Consider the following 27,512-nt stretch of genomic DNA (forward strand, 5'->3'; position numbering starts at 1 on the left):
TACGATACCAGCAACGATGGCGCCGCAGAAGATGGGACATGAATGGCTTTGTCTCTAATGTGACAAGCGCAGATTGGGCTCACGTGTGATGCCTATACCCCGGATTCCGCATGATGGCAGCGCCGTCGCAGACTGTGCTCAAGATTTGCGACGGAAGGAAAATCATGTATTTCTTGGTCTCTCTGGAAACCATGAAGAACGCCACAGTATGGGGAACCCTCTCTTTCCTGGGTCATGGAGGAGCGGTGTCCGGAAGCGCTTCATGACGTGCTCCGCGTTCTCCACACTCAGGATCTTCCTTCGCCGGAGAGTGAGACGAGTCAAACGGCTAGATTGGATGAACATCAGGGTGGTGAAATTAGATGTGATTCCTGCTCGAATAACTCTAGTTGTGAACTAGAAGGCAGAATAGTTGAATCTTTGGCTGCTGGGTGGAAGCGTCACATGATCTTCGACTCGGACCTTCTTAATTCCATTCCGAGCGAGACGCCAGACAGCTGAATGCTCCGTAAGCTCTCAACTCTCAACTTCTTCGGACACCACGGAAGTGGACAAGACATCGCAGCTGATCAAAGGGCCTGCCTGCCTTTTTAAGTAAAGCTGTAATCGGATACAATTACAAATTGCACCCAGAGGCCGGATATTGTACCTATAAATCAAGATTCGACAGGCATCTGCTGTTCTCAGAGGGACAAAGTCCATGAACATGGACAATGGCGCTAAATATTGGTCATATCATCAAGGGACGATATAGGTCGTATCGGCTCGTGGAGGCTTTGAAGACTCCCACGGTTTTCAAAGCGCAGCTGTTATCTGATCCGGCCATCAAGCCGGCCTCGTACGCCCTTCACCTCCCTTGACTTGGAACCGATACTGATTCCATCAAGTGTTGTTGTGAAAACTGAGCCTGGTCCAGAGAAGATCTGCTTGAGACGCGAATGGAATAATTACAGAATACCTGCTATTGCAACGTCCAAGTACATTCGAGAGTTATGCGATGTTATCAGCTCAAACAAAGAAGAACAAAGGGCAGTGGAGGCGGACCCAGAAGCTGATACTTTATACCTAGTCTTTGAATGGATGGATCATGCTCTGAGAACCGTCCCTCCCTTTGGATACCAAATCAACTCTGATCTTCCCAAAGTTATCAGCAAAGCAGTGCTTTCTGCTCTTGCTCTTCTTACTCAGCTCAACGCAGTGCATACAGGTGTGTTCCCTATAGTCCTCCTTAAGGTGTAAATGCTAATTAAGGAAGATATCAATCCCAACAATGTCTTTCTTTCCAACGTCGGTGGACCGTCTCCGATAGTAAAAGTGGGTGATTTAGGAAATAGTAAGTCCCCTTCGACTAAATTTCCAGGATTTTGTTGACCAGCACAGTGCTGTTACAGGGTTACAATAAGATCCGCGTCCAGAGCCTTCCCACGCGCGCACCAGAGGTCTGGCAAGGCTTGGGATGTTTTCATTCATCTGACGTGTGGTCCTTTGGTGTTACTGTATGTTGGACTCTTATCTGTAGGGACGCAAGCTAATTGTGGAAGTTGGTACATTGGCTGGCTCAGAGGCCCATATTCGGGGCCAAGGACAAGATAGTCGAAAACCTGACGGAGGCATGGTGTATTGCCAAGATTCGACGTCTTGTTGGGCCTATAGGACCCCCTATCAGCAATCGCGATTATGAGGAAGAATTTTTCATAGCGGAACATTTGGAGTCGTCAACGTTCAAACATCCGGACACTGGTCTAGAGACTCCCTTCATAAAGGTGGGCTCCTTACGCGAAGAACTCGAAAAGCTACCGGGGCCAAAGATCTCGCCTGAGTTACTGGACTTCATTGAGTTCTTACTTGTGGTTGATCATACGAAAAGACCAACAGCATCTGAAGCACTGCAACACCCATATTTACAATCTCTTGAAGCTTCGGAATAATATAACAACGATAAGCAATTTCATTGACATACAACACCGTTTGGCCGGAAATTTCTCAATCCTGAAGCTGTTATCCAATAGAACCGGTTGCATATGATTTCTCGGATGCCTTCAATAGGATCCGTTGGACTGTTCATGAAGATGCAACCTTTTGTCAAGTAATTCATCTAGCAGGCTGTCAAAACTTAGCGACTAGTCACCACCACCAGACTTAATTTTTCTCAACATTACCTGCTGTTTGGTTGGATCGGTTGTAACATGGCCAACGCATATATCACGACCTGCAGAATCTTTGACATAAATGGTGGAGTGGTCTTCCAGGTCGTTAGGGCTCTCAGAATGAGGCATCGAGCTATGCCATGTCAGCCAACAAGCCTGGGAACTCAGATCAGCTGTTTGCATACGTGACAATAATCCTATCGGTAATGTCTTTCTGAGAAGGCGTCATCATCTTCGGGCCCTTGAATGCACGTTCCACATTGTCCCCTGTCTGCTGTACGACGGCTGGATCAATCGCGTCGATGACACGCCTGAAGCCCTTGTCCCGGACTTCTTCTGCCAATATAATAGGTATCTTTTTCGCGCCATGCACGATTTCTCTGATCACGCGGCCAGACATTGTGTAACAACTGAGATTGTCAATGGGAGTAAAGGAGTTAAACTGAATAGATATCTGGGATGGTCAGCGATTAATGTTTTCATGAGTAAAGACTACAGTAGTGTCTACAGGGAGGAATCCTACTTTCTTAAATGCCTGGGATCAGTGCCAGGCCAAAGAGATCTGCTCCATCTCTATTATTCTTTGGTGCTAAAGTTAGTACTCGGCGATTCGCACACCATAGAGAACGCCACGATGCTCAAGTAATTTGAGATAGGATGAATGGGATGCAGATAGCCAGTCACTCACTCCTCTTGCGGCTAACACACTCCATATTGTCCCTAACTGTCCGACTCAAAGCCCGAATAATACATGTGCTTTGCTAGCCAATGAAACTTCGGATGAGCGTTTGATCAAGGCTTGTTGAGACCATGAATAGTCTTGATTTGGGCGGTTGATTCATGTGAATCTGTCCGCATTGTGGCTTAGCAGAGGTTAAGAACGGGTGAAAGGCGGGTATCTCCCAGCTGTTCTATGACTCTGCTTCATTTCTTGATGTATTTACTGGATCCCTGACTCTGACGTCGTCATCGAAGCTCCTCCATTTAGCTGTCACGGTATTACATGCAACGATACCATCTACTGAGTAGCTAAGGAGTCCAATCTACCCTAGAGCCGGTTCCCTCGGCCTCCTAGTCTCAAGCGTCAGCGATTCCTCGCTCCCCTCACACAAGGAATCCTGCTCCCTTACGCCGACACCAGCAAACTTCTTCTGCCCCAACGGCTGCAAGCACAACTGACTCGAGTCGTCTTCCGGGCGGTGGAATCCGTCACCGAAGGCGGAGGGATCGGGCTTGGGCCCCGCAGACGGGGAGGAGGACTTGGGGCCTGTTCCGTTGGGCGTGTAGACCGATCGACCCAGGAGCGGTCGCATCAGAGGGATCGAAGCAAGGATGACGGCGAGGCAGGGCTCCAGGCCGCTGAAGATGTTGGCGCGGGTGATCGTGTAGGTGATGTCGGTGAAGTCCATCGAGGAGAGCACGGAGATGCGGAGGGCGCTGGTGATGCAGGTACTGGTTTGATCAGTATCAGAATATTAAAGAGCAAGGGAGCGGAAACGTTGAACTTAAAGGGCCTTACACTACTCCCAATCCAAAAACGGTAATCAAGGTCACCTTCTTGTACATTGCCATCTGCAGCTTGTACAGCGACGGCATCGGCCTCACGAGCACGCCCACATCAGTAACCAGATTGATCACCCCCGTCACTGTGAACGAAGTGACCTGGTCTCCACACGATCCACCGGGGATGGTCTGCATTTGACACTGCTTCAGCCTCGTTGTGATATTGACTGTTGGCAATGGGTGCATAAGACAGGTACGCTCTCTACATACTATACCACCAGTTCTAGAAGCTCCCGGTATATCTTGTCATGACTGACTCGGCAATTCGAAAACTGCAGTAACATATCACAATTGGGATTTGAATTTTATGAGACGTCTCCTAAAGAACAACCAGAATATGCAACTTCATAAGAATAGTGCCCTGTTTTCTGCATACTCTATAATGCTCGGTGCTGATCCGTCATACCCTAGTCTTGTGACTTATGGCTTGGCCTGCTTCATGTCGTGGAAATAACCTCTCCATATTGGCGGGTCATTTTGTCTTTCCCTTGAGTGTCTTATGAGGGACTGGGATCGGCAGATTGAGTCAAGATAAATGCCTGGAATCTGGATAATGCCGGCGAAATGCCGGTGAAACGGTTGCTGGCATGGCATTGTAGACTAAGTACTAGATCAAGGACTAGCCTCATGCACCACAAGTCGAGCTCTCCAACCATTCGACCAAACAAGGCGTCTAGACGACAATTCTAGCCTAGAGAATATAGTGTGATTAATAACGTATCCAACAAGCTCCTCCCCGGCCAACTGCCGAAACTCTGCAATTGACAGCCCACTGCCGCACTCCTCCACAACCCATCTCAACCATCTACTGACCTCAGTATGGCTGCCACTGCTGTCGTGGTTGTCATCGCCATAGGTCTGTTAACACTGTTGTATTTCAGCAGAAAGACTGGCAGCAAAAAGGACAAACTCCTGAAACTCCCTCTTATCGGCGACCTCCATAGTTCGCCCATCGAAAAGCCCCTGGCAAACTGGGACTCCTGGGCCCGACAGAATGGCCCGATAGCAGTCCCCAGACTGTTTGGAATTATCCCAGTTGTCGTGCTCAACTCATACGAGGCCGCGACGGAGTTGTTCAGCCGCCGCAGCCAGTGGTACAGCAACCGTCCGCCCTCGGTGAGCATGGAGATGATCACTGGCGCTCCGCCAGGCCAGTCTCGCTTCACGCTGATGCACGACTACGACGACCATCTCAAGCTGCACCACCGCATCCTCTCTCCCAGTCTCGGCGCCCTCGCCGCCCCCAAGTACCAGCCCCTGATGGAACTCGAAGCCAAAAAGCTACTGGTCGACCTAGCCAATGCCTTGCGGCACTGTCCAGACGGCACCACCATCAGCACCGACACCATCTACCCGCTGTTGGAACGCACCCAGTCCAGCGTCATCCTGGCGCTGCACTACGGCCTGCGCATCCCGCACGCCGACGAGCGCATTCTGCACGAGATCATCGACATCCAGGTCCAGGTCACCCACCTCGCCGCTAACCCCGGCCTACCTGATCTCATCCCGCCCCTGCGCCACCTCCCCGCCATCCTATCCCCCTGGAAGCGCGCAGCTGACCGCCTCTTCGCCGCCCAGGTCGACCTCTACATGCGCCTGTTTCACCACGGGAGGGACGCCGCCGGCTGGAACGCCACGAAGCAGGCCATCTCCACCGCGGGCAAGTACGCCCCCGCGTCCTCCCAAGTCCCCGACCTCGACCTCGCCTTCACCCTTGCCACCTCCATCCAGGGCGGCATGGAGACCTCCCCGCGCCAGCTACTATGGCTCTTCATCGCCGCACTGCACCAGCCGTCGTTTGTGGAGCGCGCGCACGCCGTCCTCGACGAGGTCGTCGGCCGTGACCGTCTCCCGCGGTTCTCGGACCGCGCACACCTGGCCTTCATCGACGCCGTCGCCCACGAGCTGTTCCGCTGGCGGCCTATCGCGCCGGGCTCCATCCCCCGCCGCGCGGACCGGGGAGACGAGTTCAAGGGGGTCAGGATCGCAAAGGGCGTGACTGTCATGGCGAATGCGTGGGCCATCGGCCGAGACGAGCAGGTCTTTGACCCTGCGCTTGGGGACCTGCAGGAGTGTGTTCCTGAGAGGTGGTTGCGGGAGGGTGAGCGTGGGGAGGCGAGATTACGGAGTGACCTTCCGCTGCCGGTGTTCGGGCAGGGTCGGCGGATCTGTCAGGGCAGGAGGGTTGCTATTGATGGGACGTTTATGCAGGTTGCTAGTTTGCTCTGGGCGTTTGATGTCCAGCTGGAGGACGGGGCAGAACCGGTGGATCCGTGGGAGATGGCCGTGGTGGGATTCATGACTATGCCGCAGGAACGGAGATTCAAGCTCAAGCCTAGAGGGGACTGGGTGCTCGATGTGATCAAGAGAGAGTGGGAGACGGCGGAGAAGAGTCTGGACAAGGTCATGGGGACGAATGATGTTGAGTGATCAGGAAGGATTGATGCATGGCATATCATCTTGCAAGGTCTCTTGTCGGTATACTCAAGGCAATCATGTTGACAATCAAACGCTCCATCTCAATGATCTACCGCATATGAACTACTGCTTACAGTCCGCAGAAAACCTGAGACCATCATCAGCCTTACTCGTATGCATCCCCGTACTGATACTCTGCAACCCTCTTCTGGAAAATGTTGTCTTCCCATTCGGTGAGATACTGTCCACGAAGGGAAAGGATTCTTAACGCGGTAACATCGCTGCTCGCAGAGCACCAGCATCCTATCAGCCGCAACTCAAGATATCGACAATAGGCTGCGCATTCATTCCAGCAGCGTAATGGGCAGGGCACCAGCCAGGAACACTCTTGACTTCGACGACATCAACAATAATCTGCAGGATTATCTCCAGCAGCGGCTGATGCTCAAGGCAGGAGAACAGGAGTCATTCAAAACCCATGCACAGGTCTTTGTCACGGCGATGCTCCAAAAGCAGGACGTCTTCGCTTCTTCATATTGGTTTATCGGAGCGTCCGAAGATGCGAGATTCGCTGTAAGTAATTATGGCTGGAGATTTAGCCTGTAAAGGAAGCTTTATACGACGACCAATGCTATTATTGCTATTAGCGGCAGTCAATCTGTCTTCAATGCGTTGCTATCCGAATGAAATCATACTATAGCTGACATAGTCAGAAACCAGGCATCAAGGCAGGAATCAATTACACTTCCTAAAACGCGAGTCGCGTCGCGCGTCGATCACGTGACAATATCTCCCCATTCATTCCTTGCCACTTTCGGGCTAGTGCGACTATCAGCTTCACATCGTCAAAACAAAAGACCAACAATGCAGAGCTAAAAGTGGTGATTGGCAATAACAAGGCTGCGATCGACACCCAGTCTGGCTTCTATAGACATATCTAGCTCCTTTTTCCTTGGTGAGGCTACAGTCTACCAATTACCGTACATCAACCGAGTCCACCTGAGTCCAGCGGTCTGATCCCTAGGTGGAATCAACGGAGACGAGCAGATACACAGACAAAATGGTCAGTTCTATTGACAAAATCTCCAAAAGCATATTGACCAGACTGACGTTTTCTAGCGCTCATCCTTCCGCCGTCTAGCCGCAGATCACGCTGCATTGCACGAGGAACTCCCTCCAAACTACCTCTTCCCTACCGAAGAATCATCCGATGATCTCACCCAACTCACCACCCTGCTGGCCGGTCCGCAGGGCACACCGTACTCCCAGGGTCTGTGGCGATTACACTTGAAAATGCCAGAGGATTACCCGAAGAGTCCGCCCAAGGCGACATTCAAGACCCGAATATGGCATCCGAACGTGGAGGAGTCGACCGGCGCAGTGTGCGTGGATACACTAAAAAGGGATTGGAAGTCGACGTTGACGTTGAAGGACGTCCTAATCGTGCGTGCTCTACTATCAATGTAACGAAAAAACAGGGACTGACTCCCCTGGACTAGACCATCTCCTGCCTCCTCATCTACCCTAACCCCGACTCCGCGCTGAATTCCACGGCCGGCGCTCTCCTGCAAGAAGACTACGATGCGTTCGCGCGCCAGGCGAAGCTCATGACATCGATCCACGCGCCGGTCCCATTAGATCTCAAAACCGCAGTCGTAGAGGCGAAATCGAGGGGCGAGGAAGCCGGAACACTCATCCCGGAGCACGAGGGTAACCGCTGTCCGCGATCACGCACGGGGACAAGGGTGCAGTCCTTGACGATGAAAACGAAGAAGCCGAGTGTGACACCGCAGACGACCGCCGTCCCCCAGTCACCCACCCACAACCCATCGAACCAAACCGACACCCCAGAATCAGACGATGAAAGCGAAAGCGACGGCGAAACCACCCGCCCCTCCACCTCCAAAGAAAACGACCCATCACTCTCCCCCTCCCCCGTGAAACTCGCCCTTCCCAGCCCCCGCAAAAACACCCATGGCAAACGACCTCTCTCCGACCTCACCATGACCCTAGATCCAGACCCAGAGGACCCCAATCCCACACCCGCACGAACAACAGACAAGCCACAAATGACCACCTCGGAAAAGAACATCGCCGCCAACCAACCCCGCGATCCCTCCCCACAACCGCAACCGCAGCGGAAATCCCCCAAGCTCTCCCTCCTCGACAAGGGCGTCAACGCCTCGGCCCGCATCCGCGACGACGTAATCATCATCTTCGAAGACGCCTCGGAACCTTCCGACCTGCAGTCCCATCACAGCAACGACAGCAAGGAGAATCATGCTGCGCTCAATGCCTTCAAGGGGATGGGCCCGTCCGCACGGAAGAATCCGCACTACCCTTCGTCTCTTCTCGCCCCTTCCACGGCGATTACTTGTCCGTCGGGCTCAAAGTCCAGAGCGGTATCTGGCTCGCGGAAGGTCTCGTCCTCGAGCATGAAGGCGAAGCCTCGGATTGGGATCCGCAGGTTATAGAGCCCGGTATATGTATGCGATTTCTGGTTACTTTTGTTGATACCACTGCGTGCTTCTGTACGCCTCTGGGTTTCTCTGGCCGGTCTTGGCGTTGGATAAGGGCATATGCGGACGCATTGGGGCTCGGTGGTGGTCCTTTCTGATTGGGATGAACTGCTAAGGTGCTAGGGGTTTGCGATTTCTTCCATCTTTATATCTCTTCTCTATCAGCGACGCATGCATCAAACTTAGTATAGCAAGCCTTGTGCTTCTGGAATAAGGATGACAATTTAGTCCATTATAGTCATCGTATACATACTAATGATAGCCAGTGGAAAGTTAACTACTAGAGCCTTCCCAGCGTCTGTCGGCAAGAAGCCAATCAAAGCCATCCGAAACCGCCAATATAATAAGCTATGCAACTATTTAACATTGAAAAACGTAGACAAATTCCCGCCGAGGTTTCACCTGCGGCCAGCTCTTGAAAGATGCTGTCGCGTAACTACCACGATTACGCTTGGTCCAGTCATTCGGGTCACTTCAAACACTTCTGAACTCCCCCTAGGTTACCACCCACACACACCTTTTGCAATCGACGTCTTTTTTGAAGCAAGTCGTCATGTAACCGCGCTGTGCAATAGTATGCAACAGCTCCACTGGACAGGCGCCTGATGGAATAATGCATACCCATACTCGAATCGATATTACAGCCATAAGGACCTGAAGTATAAACCTGCAAGCATATTCGAGTATCCGAGTAAGTGACCTAAAAAGCTCTTCGCCTTTACAAGGCATACGGGTTGACGGAGCGAATAGTGAGACAACTACAAGACAGTCCATGTTAGTAAGTACCCGAAATGATCGAAAGACAATGAGGGACAACTTACGGAGGGCTCTTGCTCAAGTCAGTCTTGAGAATGATGGGAACCCGCGTCATCTCGGTTACATCCTGAATGTACTCTCCGTCCTCCTCGCGGAGCTTGAACAGTTTGAGGTATTTCTCCTTGTTGGTCAACTTAGCTTCCGGCACGTCGTTGTTGCTGCTTGGCATCTTTGGATCGGACCGAGTACGGTGAGGAGTCTGCTGAAGATGTCCATTACGAGTCGGCGAAGGTGGCATGCTCTGGGTTGTGCGGTCAGCAGATGAGTTCAAAGAGACGCCCGCAGCCATCTCGGTGACCTCGGAGACGTCATCGTCATCGTCGAAAAGAGCATCCACGTCATCGGCAGACATGGTTCCAGTCTCAGTCTGCTTGCGGATCGCCTCATCACGTTCGCGCGCACGCTCTCTTGCAGCCTCTGCTTCGCGAGCCGCGGCCGCAGCCTGGGCAGCGCGGGAGTTGGCAGGTCTAGGCCGCTCGTCCTCTGGAATGTAGGCAGAAGACGGAACGCCCTTCTCCCAGTAAAGCTCCAGAACACGCGTCTCCTTGCGGTACTCGGCCTTCTTGAGAGGTAGTTGATCACAGTGGACGCGCTTCTCGAAACCAAACTCAGGAATGAGGACATCGAAGGCCGACTCGTAGACACAGAGAACGATTCCCTCACTGATTAAGTCGCCACCGATCTCTTGTTTCTTCTTGTCCATACTACGGCAGGCCTCAATATGGACGCTCTGCTCCTGCGCATTGTGCGCCGAATCCTTCTTGGTATTGCACAGATCCGCCGTCTTGCTCAGAGACTCCACGTCATCTGAGAACTCAATTGCACCATTAGACAAGACGGCCTCGAGCTGACGGTGAACGATAATATCCGCATAGCGACGGGACGGGTTGGTAAAGTGAGTATAGACGGGTAGGTTGAGGGTGTAGTGATGGCGCTGCTCATCCTGTACAGTGCTAGCCACATAGTATTTCGCACGCTGCATCGCCTTCAACAAAACAGTTTCCATACCCTAATCCCGGTCAGTAAGTCAGCGGAATAAAAGTGATGTCCGTAGCAAAGTCGAACACGAACCTTCCGCAGATCATCATCCTGTACTTTGCAAAGACTGCTCTGCAGAGTTCCACTGCTCGAAGGGTCAAAGTCATAGCCGAGGCGATTCATCCTGTCAACGAAGGAATGAAGGCGGCGTGAGTTAGGCGACGGCTGACGGCGGAGGAAGGCCTTATCGGGCATGGCGGAAATCAATTTGCGGGCAACGAAGAAGTTTGCCTTGTGTCTCAATTCCTCCACCAGCTCGCGTGCATCAGTAAAATCGAAGATGTTCCTTTCTACAGGCACATTCTCATCATCCAGCTGATGTAGAAGGCGCAGAGGTGGCGGGTTCGAGACACGGTTGCCAAACCTAGCTTCTCGGAACTTCTGCGTGATGGCCTAGAACCCATATTACATTAGTGCCCAGTCATGGAAGAGAGAATGAGAATAAAGTGTTACCGACATTCAGGGTCTGAATGGTGTTGGCGGAGATTCCGGCCACAGATACATTGGACTCCCCCTTGATCGCAAAGTTAACTTCGTCATAACTCAATCTGCCTGCACTCTTGACGATACTCTTGCCGATCCAGACATCTTCGTCGACAGCGCCGGTTTCTGGGTTAGCAGTGAATACAACGCTGACCGTGAGGCGATCCTGTTCCGGAAGGAGAGAGCAGAGCTCCGTAGAGACCCGCCGAGGCAGCATATTGACCAGTCGATCCATGAGGTAGACCGCCGTGCCTCGCTTCTTTGCTTCCCGGTCAACCAGAGAGTTTGCCTTCACAAAGTGGGCGATATCAGAAACATGAATACCAATTTCGACCTTACCATCGTCCAGAGGCTTGATGTGATAGGCATTATCTAGCTCCATAGCCCCGCTTGGATCAATGGTGAAGGTTGTTTCCGAACGGAAATCCCGACGGGACTCGAGAAGCGCATCGCCTTCGCTGGAGACGGACCAGTCCTCCCAGCCGATGCTCTTGACCACGGCATCCGAGAACTCGTCGGCACCAAAATTGTTGTCCCGGAGAAGAGCATCTGTTTCCACCTTCAAATCGCCCATTTCACCGAGCTGTTCCACGAGAGTACCAAAGGGATGAAGGGATGTGATTGGCCATCTCTTAATGCAAGCGACAAAGATACGGTTGGCATATTCCTGATGCTTCTCCACGAAATCGCGAGGTGCCTGCTCAGTAGGGATAGCGATGAGGGGGACACGCTTGTCGGTGGGCTTGAACCACACGATCTTCGGTTTTTCCAGTTGACGATCGTGCTGATGACGGCCGTGACCGCCATCTCTGGCCTGCCGTTCAGCTTCCTGCTTCTCCTTTGTGGCCTGGCTGCTAGGCCGAAGGAGCCCCAAAGTTCCCGAGAACATTTGGCCGGCAATACGCTCAATGACAGCAACGATGTGACCCGCATAAAGAGGCTTCTGTTCGTCACTGATCTCATCCTCCTCGACGAGGAGAAGGCTCTGGCCCTCGACTTCAACGTCGTCATTCTTCTTCTGTGTCGGTCGTTGGCGCAGACTGCCACGACGCCGGATGCTGCCATCGGGTCCAATTTCCTGGCGATCGCCATTGGCACCGGAGTCCGACCTCGATAATTTATCCGTTCCTGCGGTGCTGCCGGAGCGAGCATCTGTGATATCTTTACGTTTCTTTTTCTCCTCCTTTTCTTTCTTCTGAGACCACACCTCGTCCACATCCAATAATTCAACGGCAACAAAATCACCCTCGAGCGCACGGTTCCGGTCTTTGCTTCCACAGATGAAGATGTCGGCGTCCAGATCCGGAGTGGTCACATAGGCATCGGAACGGTTCTTTTTATTGACTCGAAGAATACCAGCCACTAATTGACCGTTACTCAGAAGAGCGGGCAGGTTTGCCTGAGGCAGATAAGGAGTGAATAGAGTTTTGCGCTGCTGTTGCTGTTGCTGCTGTTGTTGCTGAGCAGACAGCTGTGGCGGAGCGTGTTGGCTAGCCTGCAGACCGAGCCCTTGACCATTCAATTGACCGTTTTGTTGCTGCAGGGCTTGGAGCTGTGCCAGTTGCAATGGGCTTAGCTGCTGGCCAGCGCCGAACATTTGAGGTGGAGCCATAACAACCTGGCCCTGGGGCAACTGGATAAGCTGGGGCTGGGCGGGATACTGAAATGAGCCGAGCGAGCCGATCGATTGGTTCATGGACGCACGAGCGCGGTGGCCGGGTTGGAAAGTGCTACCTTGCTGTCCGAAGCTCTTCTGCTGGTCCTGTGCCTGATTCTGATTGTTAGGCTGACGCCAGTTACCGTCGAAATTTCTCGATGAGGTGCGTGCATGGCCAGGCTGGCTCCCACGTCGTTGGTTCTCAGACTGCCCCCCAATGTCGCTAGATTGCGGAAATTGAAAGCCACCCATACCGCGTCCGGACAGCGATCCCCGGGTGTTGCCGACAGCGACGGATTGACTGCGACCATGGGCGCCAGCCCGGATGTTGCCGGCGCGGTGCAGACCAAGCCCCTGGGGAGGTTGTGGTGTGCTCGCGGTCGGCTTATCCTCGGAGCCTGAGAGGTTCTCTGAGCTGCCCCCGGCGCCTGGGGCGGGGAATTGAAAGCCGGATGCTGTTCTCTTTTGCTGAGCGAGCTCCGCGGCCTTTTTAGCTTCTGGTAAAGCGAGCGAATGACGACGCTGGTGACCACCACCTGGAGGCCCCCGATTACGACCATGGTTATTGTTTTCCTTCTGCTGAGGGTTACCCTGCTGGGCGTTGTAATCAGTGTATCCGGAGGCGCCTGAGGATGGCGCAGGGGGAGGGCCCATGGGCAGACCGGGAAGTGCGGATTGATTGCGTCGGTGCGAGTGCTGACTAGGAGTGTTCATGGGTACGCCAAGCTGTTGTTGAGCTAGCTGGGGAAACTGGAAGGCGTTGATCTGAGGGGAAACGCCCCCCATGGACGCACCGCCCTGAAGAGAAGGAGAGAATGCAGGAACCTGGCCCAGTTGCTGTGGCTGTAAAAGTCCCATGTTCACATACTGTTGGTGTGTCGCCGCAATTTGTTGTTGTTGTTGCTGAAGCAGCTCAATCTGTTGTTGAATGGCCAGTTGTTCCACTATTGTCAAAATCGAATCGTCAGCGAATAATTGTACGCGAAAATATAAAAGTGGAGTTGATTCTTCTGGATATTGTCAAACATACTCATGAGAGGAGTCAGCTCAGAGGGACTTCTCCTGTGAGCTATATGGAGCTTGCGGCCAGCGGGGCCGGGAACCCCGGATTGGCCCTGTTGATCCATCTTCTCAGAACGACAGTGAACGAACTGATATTGTAGGGTTGAGTCTTCCACGCGAGGGACGTCCTGCTTTGAATATAAGGGAGAGTTCGAAGGCGACTTATTCACTTCTGTGGGGCTACCCGCGATGAAGGCCGACCGTAGGAAGCTCGGAAAACGACAGGCAATTTGTACTATACTAACCAAGACGGAACAGCAAATTAGTATTAGGAGATAGAAAGGATGAGTAGATGTTAAAAGAACAATAAGAGGAAATCCAAAGCCTGAGTTAGCTAGGACTGGGGGAAGATCAAAGAGGAGGGGGCTACGGAAGCTGTGACTGGGCCCGAGAGTGACATCAACGAAAGATCGTAGCTATCAAATGGAAGGAACAAGCCAGTTGGAGAGTGGAAAGCGGCAAGGAGTGGCAATCATACGAGGACAGAATGATAGAGATGAGACGGGAAGCAGTAAGAGGTCCTTTGCGAAGAGTCAAGACTCACCTCTGAATGACAGTCCAACTAACGTAGAATTCTACTGTTGAAGAATGACGTCTTTTTTCTTTTTTCCCTCGTTTATCGTCCCCCTTAACGCATGAAGCGGGAATACCTGTTCATATGAAGAAAGCGGTGACCAGCTCACAATCAAATCCCTTTACCTCTCCTAAGTCGACAAGAAAGAGGATTGAGGAGGGTTTAGCGCGGACAGATGTCAAAAGGTCGATGCTGCTCAAAGAGAGAATGAAGCTGTTGACTGGCGAGATGAGGGTGGAGGAGAAGGACCGGACAAGTGGAGGGAAGCTGTTTCTCAACCACAACCACAACCACCACAAGAGGATAACAAAAAGGGTGTCCCTTTCAGTTGATCGCTCTCGAAACGCTCCTTAATTTCCGTTCTCCTTTAGTTATATATTTTCGGCAATCTGTTGAAGAGTATATTGGGCCTATTTGATGGAGATTCCACAGAAGCGATCGGAGTCTCACACAAGAGACCGGATTGGGGAAGGGAAAAGGGGGGAAATTGATAGCGAAGCAGGATAAGGAGCTGTTGAGTTGGCCTCGGTTTCCTTTGGTCCCCTGGGGGTACTTTTGTAGTCTCTAACGTTTCTTATCCAATGTCGAATCAGAAAGCACGATGCGAAAGCGACGAGGTTCTGATCCAGAAGAGAGAACGACAAGAAGATGAAGAATGGTGCTGAGCACTGATGATTATTGGTTGTTATCAAGAGATTGACTCTACTTGATGCTGAAGGAATGATGGGGGGTAGCAAACGACTATGGTGGGGGGGGGAAGAGAGGAGGGGGAGGACAGGAAGATAAGCAAAAAGGAGAGAGAGGGAGGAGAAGAGATGAGAAGAGGAGATGGATGAGTGAGAAGCAAAGAGGAAGAGAGAAAGAGAGGGTGAGGATGAAGTTTTACGATGGGATATATTTAGTCTACAAGTGGTCTAGTATATCAGAAAGAGGAGCAAACTAAGAGAACAACTACTCCTCTAGCGGTCTTCAAGTAAAACTACAGAGTAGGAGAACAATAATAATAAGGATGTGGGGGAGACGGCCTTTGGAGCAATCATAGGTAGACTACTCGAAGAGGTCGACGTTGGGCTTTGGTCTCGTCCATGTATGTATTCGTTATTGTGCTTGCTTTTTCCCTTTTATCTTCAGTATTTCCAAGTACTGTCAATGATGAATGCTCTGATTCTCCTGCTACAGGTCTCCCTTATTATTTTAATTATTGAGACCAAGGCTGATGAGCAAAGGTCAATAACGAGAACTGATTGACCCGTCACTAAATCAAAGTTACCATACTTGAGGGACGACACGATCTTCTGGTTCTCTCGGCGGTTCCCTAGCTTGTCATTCCTGCGTTCTTCTGGTAATCATGGTGTAACTCAGTTTAGAGATTACTTAGAGGTATTAATGAACTAGACTCCACCTTAGGTACCATTCCTGACCAATTATGCCTACAAGCAATAATAACTTGTATACAACTATTCAGGGCCATCTTCACCTCCCTACTCCCTAAACACCCTCACAGTCTGGGAAGCATGGACGGGCATGTATTGACTGGTAATAATACAATAAGGAGTAGGTAGTGGATGATGGAACCCACCCAATAGCTGAGTGGCTGAGGGTCCATCTAGTGGGATCCACTGGAGCTGTCTGAAGCACCTTAGCAGGACTCGTGACCTGGCCGTAGTACTGATGGCGTAACGAAGTCGCTTCGGTAATTTATGCTTGAAAGGAGAGACTCTCTTTGGTTACTTCATATCAGTCAAGAGACGAGTACGGACTTTCATTAATGATATTCATGCGTAGATGATCATGATGCAAGAAGCCCGTCCTCCACAGCTCCGACCGAGGAACGGTTCATTGAACCCGTAAGGTAGCTAAAGTTAAGGGTGCCACTCCCGTGATTTGCTGCTGTTTGCGCTGTTTGATCAACTTCGACTCCTGAGGATCGAGGAATCAAGGCTCGCAATTGGTACGGAGGTCGAACCTTTTTCCGGCATCAAACAAGGAGCGTCAACAGCGACATCTACTCTACCTATTGATCCAAACGTCCCTCAATTGGGGGGCTGTCCATCCGTTGCCATTTTTCGTCGATCTCCTGCGTCATTGAGCCCTTGAGGAAAAGGTATGACCTTAATCTGTTTTGCCTTTGCTAGCAGTTATCGGAGCAATACATCCATTGCTCATTAACTGATATGGCATGCATCCAATCCTATTTCCTTGTATAATTCGAGAGCATCGAGTATCTTTTTCACACGCGCACTTTTCATCTTTTGAAGCCTTATACTTTGGGCGGGTTTTCCTGGATAATTCCGCTCAATTACGTTTTCGAGATACCTCGAATCGGATGCTTCTCCTTTGATCTCTCAGTGATGAGACCCAGCTTCTATACCTATCGTTTTCCTCACACAGCCCTGCATTCAGCACGTCATTGACGAGTAATCTCACTTCAGGACGGCGGAAAAAATACGCGAACGACTGAATTGTCGAATCCCGAGCCTCTGGACGTTCGCTATGTTCTATCTCATGAATTAGATCGCCATTAGCAGATGACCTCGCGGAAGACCCGTTGATCTTCTCTTGACGCCTCTTGCCTATATCCATACGTGCGAACTTTCTGCCTACGTCCTACGTCCATCAAGTCTTTACTCGTGCCCTCCCATCTCCTCAGTCCCTCATCGAACCTTGCGCGTCACGGACCGTCGGCCAATTCCTACAGAAGTGATAAATCTACCTTCACAATGGGTCGAATAAGCTATCCTGCGGGTTTGGATAGCCCGTCGAGGCAGCTTCTACTGGATCTCACGAGAGACCTGGAACAATTACAAATCCACAGTACCGAGTTAAAGCAGGTCAAAGCGTGGGAACGAAAATCCTTTTACGAACGACTCGACCGCATTGATAGCGAACGTGAGGCCATACACTATACCGCGCTTGACAAAGTTGCTGCGCGTCATGATCAGGTGCGGGAGGAAGCGCAGGAGACCCTCCGAGCTCACCAGCGAGCGGTCGAGGAAGAAAAGCGTCGCAAAGAGGAAGAGGCTCGTCGAGAAGCTGAGCGATTAGAACGAGAACGAGCAGAGAAACTGCGGCGTGAGCAAGAGGAGGCCGCGCGACGAGAGGCAGAGCGCAAAGCGGCCGAAGAAGCAAAGAGGAAAGCTGAAGAGGAGGCCGAAAAGAAGCGCAAGGCTGAGCAAGAAGAGAAGGAACGCAAGGAAAAAGAACGACTAGAGGAGGAAAATAGGAAACGACAAGCGGAGGCACAAAAGGCTGAACAAGAAGCCGCACAACGCACGGCAGAAGCTGCGAAAAAGGCTCAGGCAGAGCAGCAGAAGCAGATTGGTGGCGCTCGTCAGACCGAGGAGGAGACCAAGGTGCAATTACGCTACGTGGAGCTTCATCAACACTTGAAGAAATTTCGACAATACCTGAAGGACGAGGGGAAAACCAACCCGGTCGTTAAGCAGAACATGGGAGACATCCGTCGGTCAATCAAAAAATGTGTCGGTCAACTACGGGAAGGCAAGGGTGCCAACAAAACCCAGGTGAGTGCAGTGACGTTGTCGTTTTTCGGATAAATTATCAATGCTGACTGTATTGCCTTCAATTTATGTAGCTTCAGGAGATTCGTTCGGCACTAGAAAAAGCTGCGTCGATCACGGAGCCCTCTGTTGATGTGCGGCAGTTTTTTGCATTTCCCCCGGAGGACATCGCCAACTCAGAAGACAACAAAGTGCCAGCGCTCTTGATCTACGCCTTGAACATATTCTCCAAGTGTTTGATTTCGTCTCTCATCACGGAGGCATCTATTAACCAGGGCCAAGCGGAGCCGATTGGCATCGTGGCTGCGCAAATCTTCTCCATGGACGCTTTCATTTACAAGGGACACCACATGGTTGACATCCTTTGGGCCAAGTACCGCGTCGTTTGTCCTGCACTTTGGGGCTTTTACGGCAATGAGAAAACCGAGGCCGGCAGAAGGGCCATCGGCTGGTGGCGTGAGGGCCCTGACGGACCTTTCATCAGTGAACAAGCCCATGCGGACCGCATGATGGCGCTGGGAGCGGGATATGCCGCGTTGACGTTGCGCAATTTCGGCAAGACACCTCGCAGGAACCCGTTTCCCAACACCATGTTCTGGTATACGATGCATAAAATCCTCATGATTCCGCCCAATGAAATCCAAGAAACACACATTACGTTGCTCTTTGCTATGCTCAAGACCTCTGCCGAGAGGATTGTGGGCTTCTTTGGGCATATGGGCCTGGCGTTGATTCGACGGGCGATTGTCGATTTACCCAACAGCCTTACCCGCCAGAGCATGGGTATCAACCAACTGAAACTCTTGAGAGATATTTACAAGAGAGAAAAGCACATCATTATTTAAAAGGAGAGATGCCATGCCGATCGGTTCGGAGCCCCAAAGCTTGGACATTGCTTTGTAACAGATGGCACACTCCTTTTTTACGCCTTATTCCAATCAAGCAAAGATCCGGAAGGGCAGTCTTTGGACGCAACGACCCTAGATCAGGCTACATTCTGCCTGATCCCTCCTACACCGGCCGCAAGAAGCGGTTTTCCGAATAGACATCTGACAAGAGCATTTTTACAGCTTATATCGCCATTTTTGACGCACTTTTTTTTGTGAGGGTGCTAAGCCATTGGCAACGATTTTTTGTTCCACACAGCTGAAGCAGATGTACTTGAGACCATCAGGACACTGAAGCGATTTTGCATGCGGATCATATCTATCCCCTATTATAGCCAAACCAAACTGGCAACGCCTGGTGGTACAAACAGTGAAATGAATGTCATGGAATATGGAATAGAATCCTGGATTTGCTTATTTTGCTTGGACTGGAATGCCAGATAGACCTGCAGGAAGAACGGTCACAACACGATACACGATATCAGTGGAAATAAACATATTTGCTTCTCAACTAAATACCTTATCTTGAGTGTAACTGGTCTCGCATTGCATCAGCAGCCCATGTTGTGTTACTGTTGTGATAGACTGATAATGATGCCGAATCCCGTTCGGGCCGAACAATCGCCGCCTGAGGCCTGAGGGCGGCCATCTGCAGGCAAACTTCGAAGGCAGGAACCTGCCTTTGTCGGTCAGTATCCCCTCTTGGTCATTTCTTCCGGATATTTTGGGTATGGGTACTATAAGAGTATTTGTGTTGTGCGGACCACAGAGACCCTCTCAATTCCAGAATGGATTGTTTGTATACGGTTGCCGCTTAATGCTCGGAGCAGGTGCTGGAATGGAGCCTTAATGGAGTTGATAGACAAGATGCTTCTATCTCAAAACGGGCGATTGGGTGTATAGTGTATATGGTGATCCGATAAGTTAGACGTGATGTTGATCAAGGAATGTATGTCCAATTAGAAGAGGGTATCTATATGATACGCTATCTAGAGCGTGATTACTGCTGCTAGCAGAAATAAACAGGGGTATGTGGTGGTGAATGACATCTGCCTGGCAGATCAATCAAGGCGAAATAACAGGAAGGAGAGAACGAGTGGCGATGAGTAGGTACACAGACGTCGAGGAAGAATTGTACAGTGTCTCTCTGTAAAGTCAACTGGTGTTATCAGATGAGAAAACGCAGAGAAACACAGAACTGTAATATGTAACGAGGGAATAAAGATCGTAATTTAAAGCCATAAACAACAGAATGGGCAAATTTGTTCAAGCACAACGTTTCAACAGATACAAGACGGAAACGCGGAAAAGAGAGGATAGAATATGCATGCTTAGTGTCACAAATTGGAAAAATTCAGAGACGTCGAGTGGCCTCTTCAGGAAGTAAGCTGAGGCCCAAATGGTCCCTCCTCTGTCCCCTTAGGCGACGCAGAGACTAATCCATCCGCAGCGCTCTCGACGTCTTCCCCAAAGGAGCCGTCTGCATAATCAGCAGGCTCCGCGTCATGGTCATAGCTCGACCGTCGCAGAAGTGGAGGTGTACTTGGAGGCTCCTGCAAAGGAGCAGTCTGGCGTGAAGATAGAGGTCTAGGTGTTGTGTTGATGTTCCTCAGCGGCCGACTCTCCGAGGAGCGCCTCCAGCCTGTGGTGGCAGCTCCACCCGAAGTTGAAGGAGCCTGTCGGAAGTTGGAGCTCGGAGGCGTGAGGAGTCCCGAAAGAAATGAGCTCGCATTATTTGACTTGGATGGTGTCTGCTCAGAGGCACCGGAGTTTGCATTCTCCCGGCCTTTGCGCCAGTTCCCCCACGCCGCTGCAGCGGCGAGAGGTAGGGAACGCGGCGAGGCAGTCAAATCAGCGAGTGAGGGGAGACTAGGGAAGTTCTGCCCAGACTGAGCTCGTTCGCGTTCCTGGAGTTGCATTTGCAGGTTGGCCTTCAGACGGATAGCCGCATCGCGCACAGCGTGCTGGTTAAAGGATGGACCCGACAGTGTGTTGATGATGTCCTGGAGATCGTCGATACGCACGCCAAGAAGCTCCCGCAGCCAGGTGATCTCGGTGTCCTTCTCCTTGAGCTTGTTCGGCGCGTCCTTGTCCACGCCAGAGAGTTCTTGCTCCAGCTCCTCAATGCGTGTCTCGCGCTGCTGCAGTTGATCCTGAAGGACAAAGATGGACTCCCGCAGGGCCTGAGGGGAGATCTTCTCTGGAACCATGGAATCCTTGTTGAAGTTCATGGAGGGTGAGGTCGAGTGCCCAACAGGGGAGTGACTGGACCCTGCCTTGACCGTCTGAGCCGCTTCAGCCGCCGCCCGCGCGGCCGCATTCGTGATCTCCAGCTTCTCTTCGAGATGCTTAACACGGTCCTCAAGATGATGCACTTTGTCATCAGCCAACGCCAGTCGTTCCATCAGATGAGACTCGGTCCGCTGCCTATCCTCGGTGGAATTGTGCAGAGCACGAGCGTGACGCTCCCGTAAATCGTTCAGAACACGTTCATGCGTTCTCCGCTGCTCCTCCATGGCACGGTCCTTAGCTTCAGCCGCGGCGGCCAAAGCACTAGCTTTAGTTTCGCTGGCTTCCTCTAGCAGCATCTCATAGCGCTCCCGCGCCGTGTCTGTGTCTAGGCGGACATTATCCAATTGACTCTGAAGGCGAATGATCTGTGCCTCCAGCTCAGCACGGACAATGTTGACTTGACTGTTAGCGGCTTCGAGGTCTGCCTCCAGGGAAGTCCTAGTGCGCTGGATTTCGGTGCGACTGGTTTCACGCGCTTCGTTGAACTCACGCTCATAGCGAGCAGCCTTGTTCTGCAGCTCATGGTTCTCCAATCTCAGGTTAGCAACGAGTTCCTCCAGTCTTGCGTTTTCTTGCTGAGATTGTCCAAAGATAAACTTCAACTTGGCCGCTTCCCTCTCCTGCTGCTCCAACTCGCTGATGTCGCTTTCAAGCTTCTCGCGCAGCTTGGCCTCCCGGTTATAAGCCGTCCGTAGCTCGTTATATTTCGCCATGTGCTCCTCTTCCCGTCTCCGCCATGACGCCTGGTCTCTGGTGATATCCCTAGTCACAGCCACCATCTCATCCTGAAGACGGTCGAATTTCTCACTCAGATTATGCCGGATACTCAGGCCATCCTCAATCCGAGTTTTGAGGTGATCAATGGTGCCACGAAGTTTCTCGTTTTCTGCCTTTGTTTTCTCGAGTTCGCTCTTCGCTTGCTCACTCTCACGCTTCCAGTTGTCGCTGGAAAACCGGTACTCATCCAGAGTACCCTCAAGAGAGATATTCTTTGAGGAGACTTCGGCAAGGGTAAGCTTGAGCGTGGCATGTTCCTGTTCCAGGGTGTCGAATCGGAACTGGATCTGTTCAAAGTAAGGGATCTTTTCCTCCTTGAACTGGAGCAGACGAGCTTCGGCAGATTCAGCGGCCTCACTATGACGAGCGGCTTCCTCCTCGGCAAGCTTCAGAAGTCGCTGAAGCTCAGCCACAGAGTCCTGTGCCTCTCTGCGCAGTTTGTACTCCTGCTCGGCTCGCTCATCGGTAAGGCGTAGCATGTTCTTTAAGCCATCGATCTGCAGCATAAGACTGTCGGCACCGATCTCCTCTGCATCAGAAGGTCGAGGTTGGTACTGAACCAGTTGGCTTGAAACGACGTCTTGCATCATCTCCCTCAGATTGGCCATGGGATCTTCTGAAAACTTTTGTGCGGTCAAGGCATGGAGTTCCGCGACCATGCCACGCAGTTTCGTCAATTCAGGATTCTCGGTTGGTTCTGGAAGCTGCTGGTGTTCGCGACCGGCGAGGGCTTCCAAGATAACGTTCTTCAGTCTCTCGAGCCTGCGATCTCTCCGAGCGAAAGGCGACCTCGCTCTATAGGAACCGTTCTCATCGTACTCGTCGTCTTCGTCGTCGGCATCGCTTTCTTCAATTTCGGCAGACACGCTTCTCCTTAGCCATTTGTTATGGGCACCAGACGTAACCATCATAACCGATTCCTGAATGGCCTCCAATGCACGTTCCAGAGGCAAAAGGCGCTCTTCAATGACCGTGCCGATGAGGTCGTTGACGCGGCGGTCAAAGAACCGGCTTCTGTTGACCAACTTCTCATCCTCGCCGGAGGAGATCACATCATCCCAGTCACTGATATGCTCGTTGCGGCTGATCAGCTGCCGAACGGGTGAATGGCTGCCGCCAATGACTCCCCTAGAAGGAGACATGGATGCCTGGGAATATGCGTCGAAATCGAGTTTCGGAACCTCAAGAGCTTGAGCCACAGGGCTCCGTCCCGGGCTTGGGCTGGGTGCTTCGCTTCGAATGTCTGCATGACCGTGCCTTTTCTCTTTGGACGGTCCTAGTGCTGACTCTGGCGGCTCATATGCAGGCCGAGGTGTGCTCAACCTCTCGATGCCAACGTCAGAGCCATCATTGAGCTGCTCCATGACAGCGTTCAATTCCTCATCATCAGGGGATTCCGCCTCAGAAACAGTCCTTGAAAGATCACCCTCCGGCAGAGCCGCTGTGACTGTAGGGTCGTCATCGTCTGCGTGAGCCAAAGGCTGGGCAGGCTCAGAGGGTACCGAATCCCGCTTGGGAGAAGCAGGAGGGCTTACGACAGCATAACGCGACGCCATGAGATCATTCCGTGGCTTCTCAGGGGCAGGTACAGGCTTGGGTTGCTCGGAAACAGTCGGCACAAATTCAGGGACGGCAGGTTTGAATTCGAATGGTTTTGCAGTCGGTTTGAGGAATGAGCTCTTGCTGCTAGTCTCTGCGGTCTTCTTCGTCGAAACCTCGTCGTTAACAGCGGCTCCAGCTACTGGAGGAGCGGCTTCCTGCGTGACCTTGTCGCCCTCTTGATCTTGTTCTTGGGACTCTGGCTGTGCAACTGCCCTTTCGTCCTTGGTGTCAAACGGAGTCCATGTTGACGCTTCACTGACGGGCGTGTCGTTGCGTTCCACGGATTCGTTCTCTTTGTCCTCAAATGCCTCCTTCTGGTTCAGGTCGTGCACAATTTGTCCCGGTACCTCATTCTCTTTGCCCTCCGCAGGCATGTCTCGAGGAATATTTGACGCCTGAGACCCCTGAGCATTGGTCGTTTCTGTCAGGGGATGACTGGGTACAGCATATTGAGCTTCTCCTTCAGGACTATCGCCACGACGGACACGCTTGTGACGATCCGATGAAACCCGACCATGGTCGTCTTCGGCGTTGGCTTTGTTCTTGTTATCCAGGGCGTTGTCATCGGGACGGACGATGGGAATGGCCTTGGATTTCTTAGGAGGTTTAGAAATCTGAGAAAGATCGATGTCTCCAAAGATCTTAGTTCGGCTGGCTGAAGGCTGGGCAGATATTGAAGGGCCAAGGTTGCCGGTTGGATTGAAGGCCGGAGCAGCAACGTTGAAAGAGGCCGAGGAGAATTTGAATTCACCAGAGGGGACATTGTGGTGCTGGGTAATATTGGCATCGCCCGGCGTGAACGCAGGAGCAGTAACATTGAAACCACCGGCAGGTATGAAGTTTGTTCCAGCCCCAAAAGTAAACGCCGGGCCTCCCATGCCTGATAATTGGAACGCATTCCCTTGGGGTGGATAGTTTTGCGCAGTCGACGCGCCGGTCGGATCAAACTCCCTTGCCTCCACATTGAGGGTCGATGTTGAGAGCTTCGACTTGTGTCCACCGACAAATGAACCTGTGCTTGGTTTGGGTTCATGCCAGGGGATGTTGTTCGTAAGTGACCCATGTCCGTGAGTAGCACCAGACAGGCTAGGATTTGTATCGATATCCGACCCTTCGTTGGCGTGAGCTTGCACGTAGTTCTCGCCATAAAATTGTTGTAGATGTTGAGGCACGCGTTGCATTCCATGGTGGTCGTTATCCGGCAACGCCCATCGTGAGTGGAAGAGCTCAGAGTTGTGCAGGTTGTTTCGGATTGGCTCTCGATCATCCTCGTCCAATTGCCGTTCTATTGACTCCTCCAGATGATAATCAGAGGGGCCAACCTGGTCCAGGCCCTTCTGAAGGGTTTCGCTGAGATTATGGCCCCGACTGTGACCACGCGGTGTCGGCTGGGCGATTTCAATGTTTGAAGCGTGGAAATGGTCTGGCGTTTCTGCCCGTGGGTGGGCACTTCTCGGGACAGCTTCCTGTGGCCCATGGTCGAAGTGGCCATACTGAGAGTCCTTTGATGGGAGTGATGGCTCCTCCAAACCTGGATGGAATGCGCCTTGATCGTGCAAGGGAGAAACTGGCGACAGGATCGACGTCAAATTCGGAAGGTTGCCACCTATAGTCGAGGCAACATTTCCTTGGCGTACATTGAAGAAACTCTGGGGAGTAAGAGCGCCTTGAGCCGGAGGTGTGGGTTGGAATGGAAGATACCCCGGCAAAAGGTTCTGCTCAACGCCGAAGAACGGTGTCTGTACACTGAATTGGGAGGCCGGAGACGCCAACGAAGCGAAGCCATTACTTGCATTCGCCGATTGATTGAAGTGAGGCGAGAAATGGTGGGGAATGGATAGCGGGTTGCTGGTTGCTGAAGCCGTGGGAATCGGCGGCGATGCGATGAGCCCGGGAAAGGGGGCCATCTGGCTAAGAGCAGCAGAAGCAGGGGAGACGGATGGTGGCATCTCCTCATCTCCAAGGGAGACCCCCAGGGCCCGCAACTTCTCCTCCTGAAGCCAGTTGACATACGCATCCCACTCTGCTTTGTCTGGAATACTGACAGTGCATTTTCCGGCCTCCCACTCCTCCTGGACATCCTTAAAGTCGGGGAATGACGGACGACTTAGCCCGCCCAGTTCGAGATCTGACAAGTCCTCGGGCGCTCCGACAGTGAAGCCACGGATGTCATATCCCTGCTCTTCCCAGTTTCTCAGCCGCTGCTGCACGTCTTGGACTGACAATAAACGGTACCCAGACTCCTCCGTGCCTCTTCTGTCATCGAAAGGGATGGCAATAATGCAGGCTTTCCCACGCCAGTTGATTTTCTTCTTAGGTCTGGGCGTTGGCGTAGGCAGCTCCTTATCCAGAGCTGGCTTTTTTACCGGTACCGGGGTGGATGAGCTCTCAGAGGGGTGCGATATTGATTGGGGTTCGCTGTCGGCATCTGCCGGGGGCGGAGGCAGCGGCTTCTCAGCCGGTGACGGCGCCTTGCCGGTCTCCATCTCCGCTGAAGGTGGTGTATCCTTTGTTTCTGTCATGGTAAGTGACTGGGGATCCTTGTCGTATGCGAATCCCCAAAAGTCTTCTTGTCGGAGTGTGTCAGTTCGTTTGTGCAGGGAATCCTTGACCTTTTGACGCCCCAGGCTATTCTCGCCGTTAGCAGTGAGAGCTCGTCGACTCACAAAGTCGGCGAGTGTTGGGGTTCTAAGCAGGTCCTCGCCACGCCTATCCTCCTCCAGACCAAGCCAGTCGTCCGAAGCGTCGTCGGCAAAATGGTTCTGCGCGGTAAAGAACGAGGGGGCCTCGCTACCGGAGTCGTCGCTCAACCAGTTGCTTCGCTCCGTTCGTGGTTGCCCTGAGAGATATTGGTTGATCCAGTCCTGCGTAAAATCCTTGATGGATTTGCCTCCTTTCCTACTAAGCAGGTCTCGTCCAGGAGAACGACTGAGAAGGTTGCTGTATAGATGCCGCGCCGATGTCTCCGCGGCAGAAGGCTTTAGTAAGTCCGTATTATTTATCTCAGGATCGTGGTCTATACCACTTCGCATCGACGCTGGAGAGCTGTCTCCAGAGGCGCGATCAATACCCGCCAACTGACTTAATGACCAAGAAAGCCTCCGCGGGCTTGGTGCCGCATAAGGTGAGCCCCAAGCAGTTGTATAATAGACACTACTCTCCTTCTCTCGGTTATCCGGGGACGATGTAGATGACTCCCAAGCCCCACGCAATTTTGGAAGAGTCGGGTGGGCAGTTGTTGGGGGATTTGGGGTGACGCTGTTGGTCCTCGGGGGTTGCTGCGGGCCAGGGGATCTGGAGGCCGAGCGATTCGACACTTCTGGAGATGCGTAGGATGGTACCAATGGTACGGTCGAATGCGAATCGTCAGGACTGTCGTTGGGTATCACGATGAAAGGCGGCGGACAAGACGCCGAATTGGCGGAAGAAACGAGCGGATCTAAATCTATTAAGAGAAGAACAAATCGACTATTTAGCTGCTGAGTCGCGTATGACGATGACTGGGAGGAAAGGTCATGGCGATCGATGGCGTTTGGCCTAACACAATGCCATCAATGGACAATTGACCTGAGGAACTGTATCTGCGTAACAGATAGAAGAAACACGCACCTTCCGTGTCGACACCTGCAGCAAGCCCTTGCCTGCTGCTCCCCTTATCGTCCAGAATGTTGAAGCATGGAAATCAGATAACAGAAAATCGTAAACTACCTCGTAGATCGTCTTCACCCTCAATTACGGGAATCGAATCAAGCTGCGCGCTGGAGAGAACGGGCGTTCCCGCGGCTTAGACGTTCAATGGAGAACGTGCTTAAGAGATTCCTTCAGGGAGGGGAGTCTTCAATGATGAAAAACTCAAAAGCTGACCCTAACGAAGGTAGACAAGGAAAGAACGGACGAATAATCAGAGACAGCTAAGGGATGCGAAAATCTTGGACCATGGCGCATACACAAAGGAGAGCTGTATCGAGGGTGGACGATGAGGAAGGTAATCGAGACTAACGACGGCGTAGACTAAGGGGACTAGGGGAGAGAAGCGACGGCCTCTTTTTTTTTTTAATCTGAAAAGACGTCTTGGCTCCTTCGTCTTGGTTCATGTCACGATCAGCAGAGCAGAACTTAAAAAACGCCAGACTACGGAGGAGACTAGGAAACTCAT

General features: G+C 52.0%; 8 protein-coding genes across 8 annotated transcripts; 4 read left to right on the forward strand and 4 right to left on the reverse strand.

Annotated features, from left to right (window-relative positions):
- Window positions 1-713: 713 nt before the first annotated feature.
- On the forward strand, window positions 714-1,928 carry Aspvir_006963 (uncharacterized protein; the record flags this gene model as incomplete). Its single annotated transcript, XM_043270151.1, has 5 exons — window positions 714-838; window positions 888-1,207; window positions 1,256-1,333; window positions 1,381-1,496; window positions 1,563-1,928. The coding sequence occupies 5 exons, from the start codon at window positions 714-716 to the stop codon at window positions 1,926-1,928; spliced, it is 1,005 nt and encodes a 334-aa protein (XP_043126086.1).
- A 192-nt stretch (window positions 1,929-2,120) lies between these two features.
- Aspvir_006964 (uncharacterized protein) lies at window positions 2,121-2,547 on the reverse strand (the record flags this gene model as incomplete). Its single annotated transcript, XM_043270152.1, has 2 exons — window positions 2,121-2,280; window positions 2,333-2,547. The coding sequence occupies 2 exons, from the start codon at window positions 2,545-2,547 to the stop codon at window positions 2,121-2,123; spliced, it is 375 nt and encodes a 124-aa protein (XP_043126087.1).
- Window positions 2,548-3,190: 643 nt separating this feature from the next.
- Aspvir_006965 (putative integral membrane protein) lies at window positions 3,191-3,845 on the reverse strand (the record flags this gene model as incomplete). Its single annotated transcript, XM_043270153.1, has 2 exons — window positions 3,191-3,599; window positions 3,667-3,845. 2 exons carry the CDS (start codon window positions 3,843-3,845, stop codon window positions 3,191-3,193), a joined length of 588 nt encoding a protein of 195 aa, XP_043126088.1.
- A 684-nt stretch (window positions 3,846-4,529) lies between these two features.
- On the forward strand, window positions 4,530-6,140 carry Aspvir_006966 (cytochrome P450; the record flags this gene model as incomplete). The annotated part of the gene is made up of 1 exon (XM_043270154.1): window positions 4,530-6,140. The coding sequence occupies one exon, from the start codon at window positions 4,530-4,532 to the stop codon at window positions 6,138-6,140; it is 1,611 nt and encodes a 536-aa protein (XP_043126089.1).
- Window positions 6,141-6,488: 348 nt separating this feature from the next.
- Aspvir_006967 (putative ubiquitin conjugating enzyme E2) lies at window positions 6,489-8,602 on the forward strand (the record flags this gene model as incomplete). The annotated part of the gene is made up of 3 exons (XM_043270155.1): window positions 6,489-6,701; window positions 7,248-7,571; window positions 7,628-8,602. The coding sequence occupies 3 exons, from the start codon at window positions 6,489-6,491 to the stop codon at window positions 8,600-8,602; spliced, it is 1,512 nt and encodes a 503-aa protein (XP_043126090.1).
- Window positions 8,603-9,365: 763 nt separating this feature from the next.
- Window positions 9,366-13,768, reverse strand: ssdA (mRNA-binding translational repressor SSD1; the record flags this gene model as incomplete). The annotated part of the gene is made up of 5 exons (XM_043270156.1): window positions 9,366-9,405; window positions 9,469-10,472; window positions 10,535-10,894; window positions 10,959-13,585; window positions 13,672-13,768. The coding sequence occupies 5 exons, from the start codon at window positions 13,766-13,768 to the stop codon at window positions 9,366-9,368; spliced, it is 4,128 nt and encodes a 1,375-aa protein (XP_043126091.1).
- A 3,229-nt stretch (window positions 13,769-16,997) lies between these two features.
- Window positions 16,998-18,643, forward strand: Aspvir_006969 (putative RNA export mediator Gle1; the record flags this gene model as incomplete). The annotated part of the gene is made up of 2 exons (XM_043270157.1): window positions 16,998-17,801; window positions 17,873-18,643. The coding sequence occupies 2 exons, from the start codon at window positions 16,998-17,000 to the stop codon at window positions 18,641-18,643; spliced, it is 1,575 nt and encodes a 524-aa protein (XP_043126092.1).
- Window positions 18,644-20,061: 1,418 nt separating this feature from the next.
- Aspvir_006970 (putative myosin class II heavy chain (MHC)) lies at window positions 20,062-26,388 on the reverse strand (the record flags this gene model as incomplete). Its single annotated transcript, XM_043270158.1, has 1 exon — window positions 20,062-26,388. One exon carries the CDS (start codon window positions 26,386-26,388, stop codon window positions 20,062-20,064), a length of 6,327 nt encoding a protein of 2,108 aa, XP_043126093.1.
- Between the last annotated feature and the right edge of the window lie 1,124 nt (window positions 26,389-27,512).

Source organism: Aspergillus viridinutans (assembly GCF_018404265.1).
Source record: "Aspergillus viridinutans IFM 47045 DNA, scaffold_4, whole genome shotgun sequence".
NCBI classification, from domain to species: Eukaryota; Fungi; Ascomycota; class Eurotiomycetes; order Eurotiales; family Aspergillaceae; genus Aspergillus; species Aspergillus viridinutans.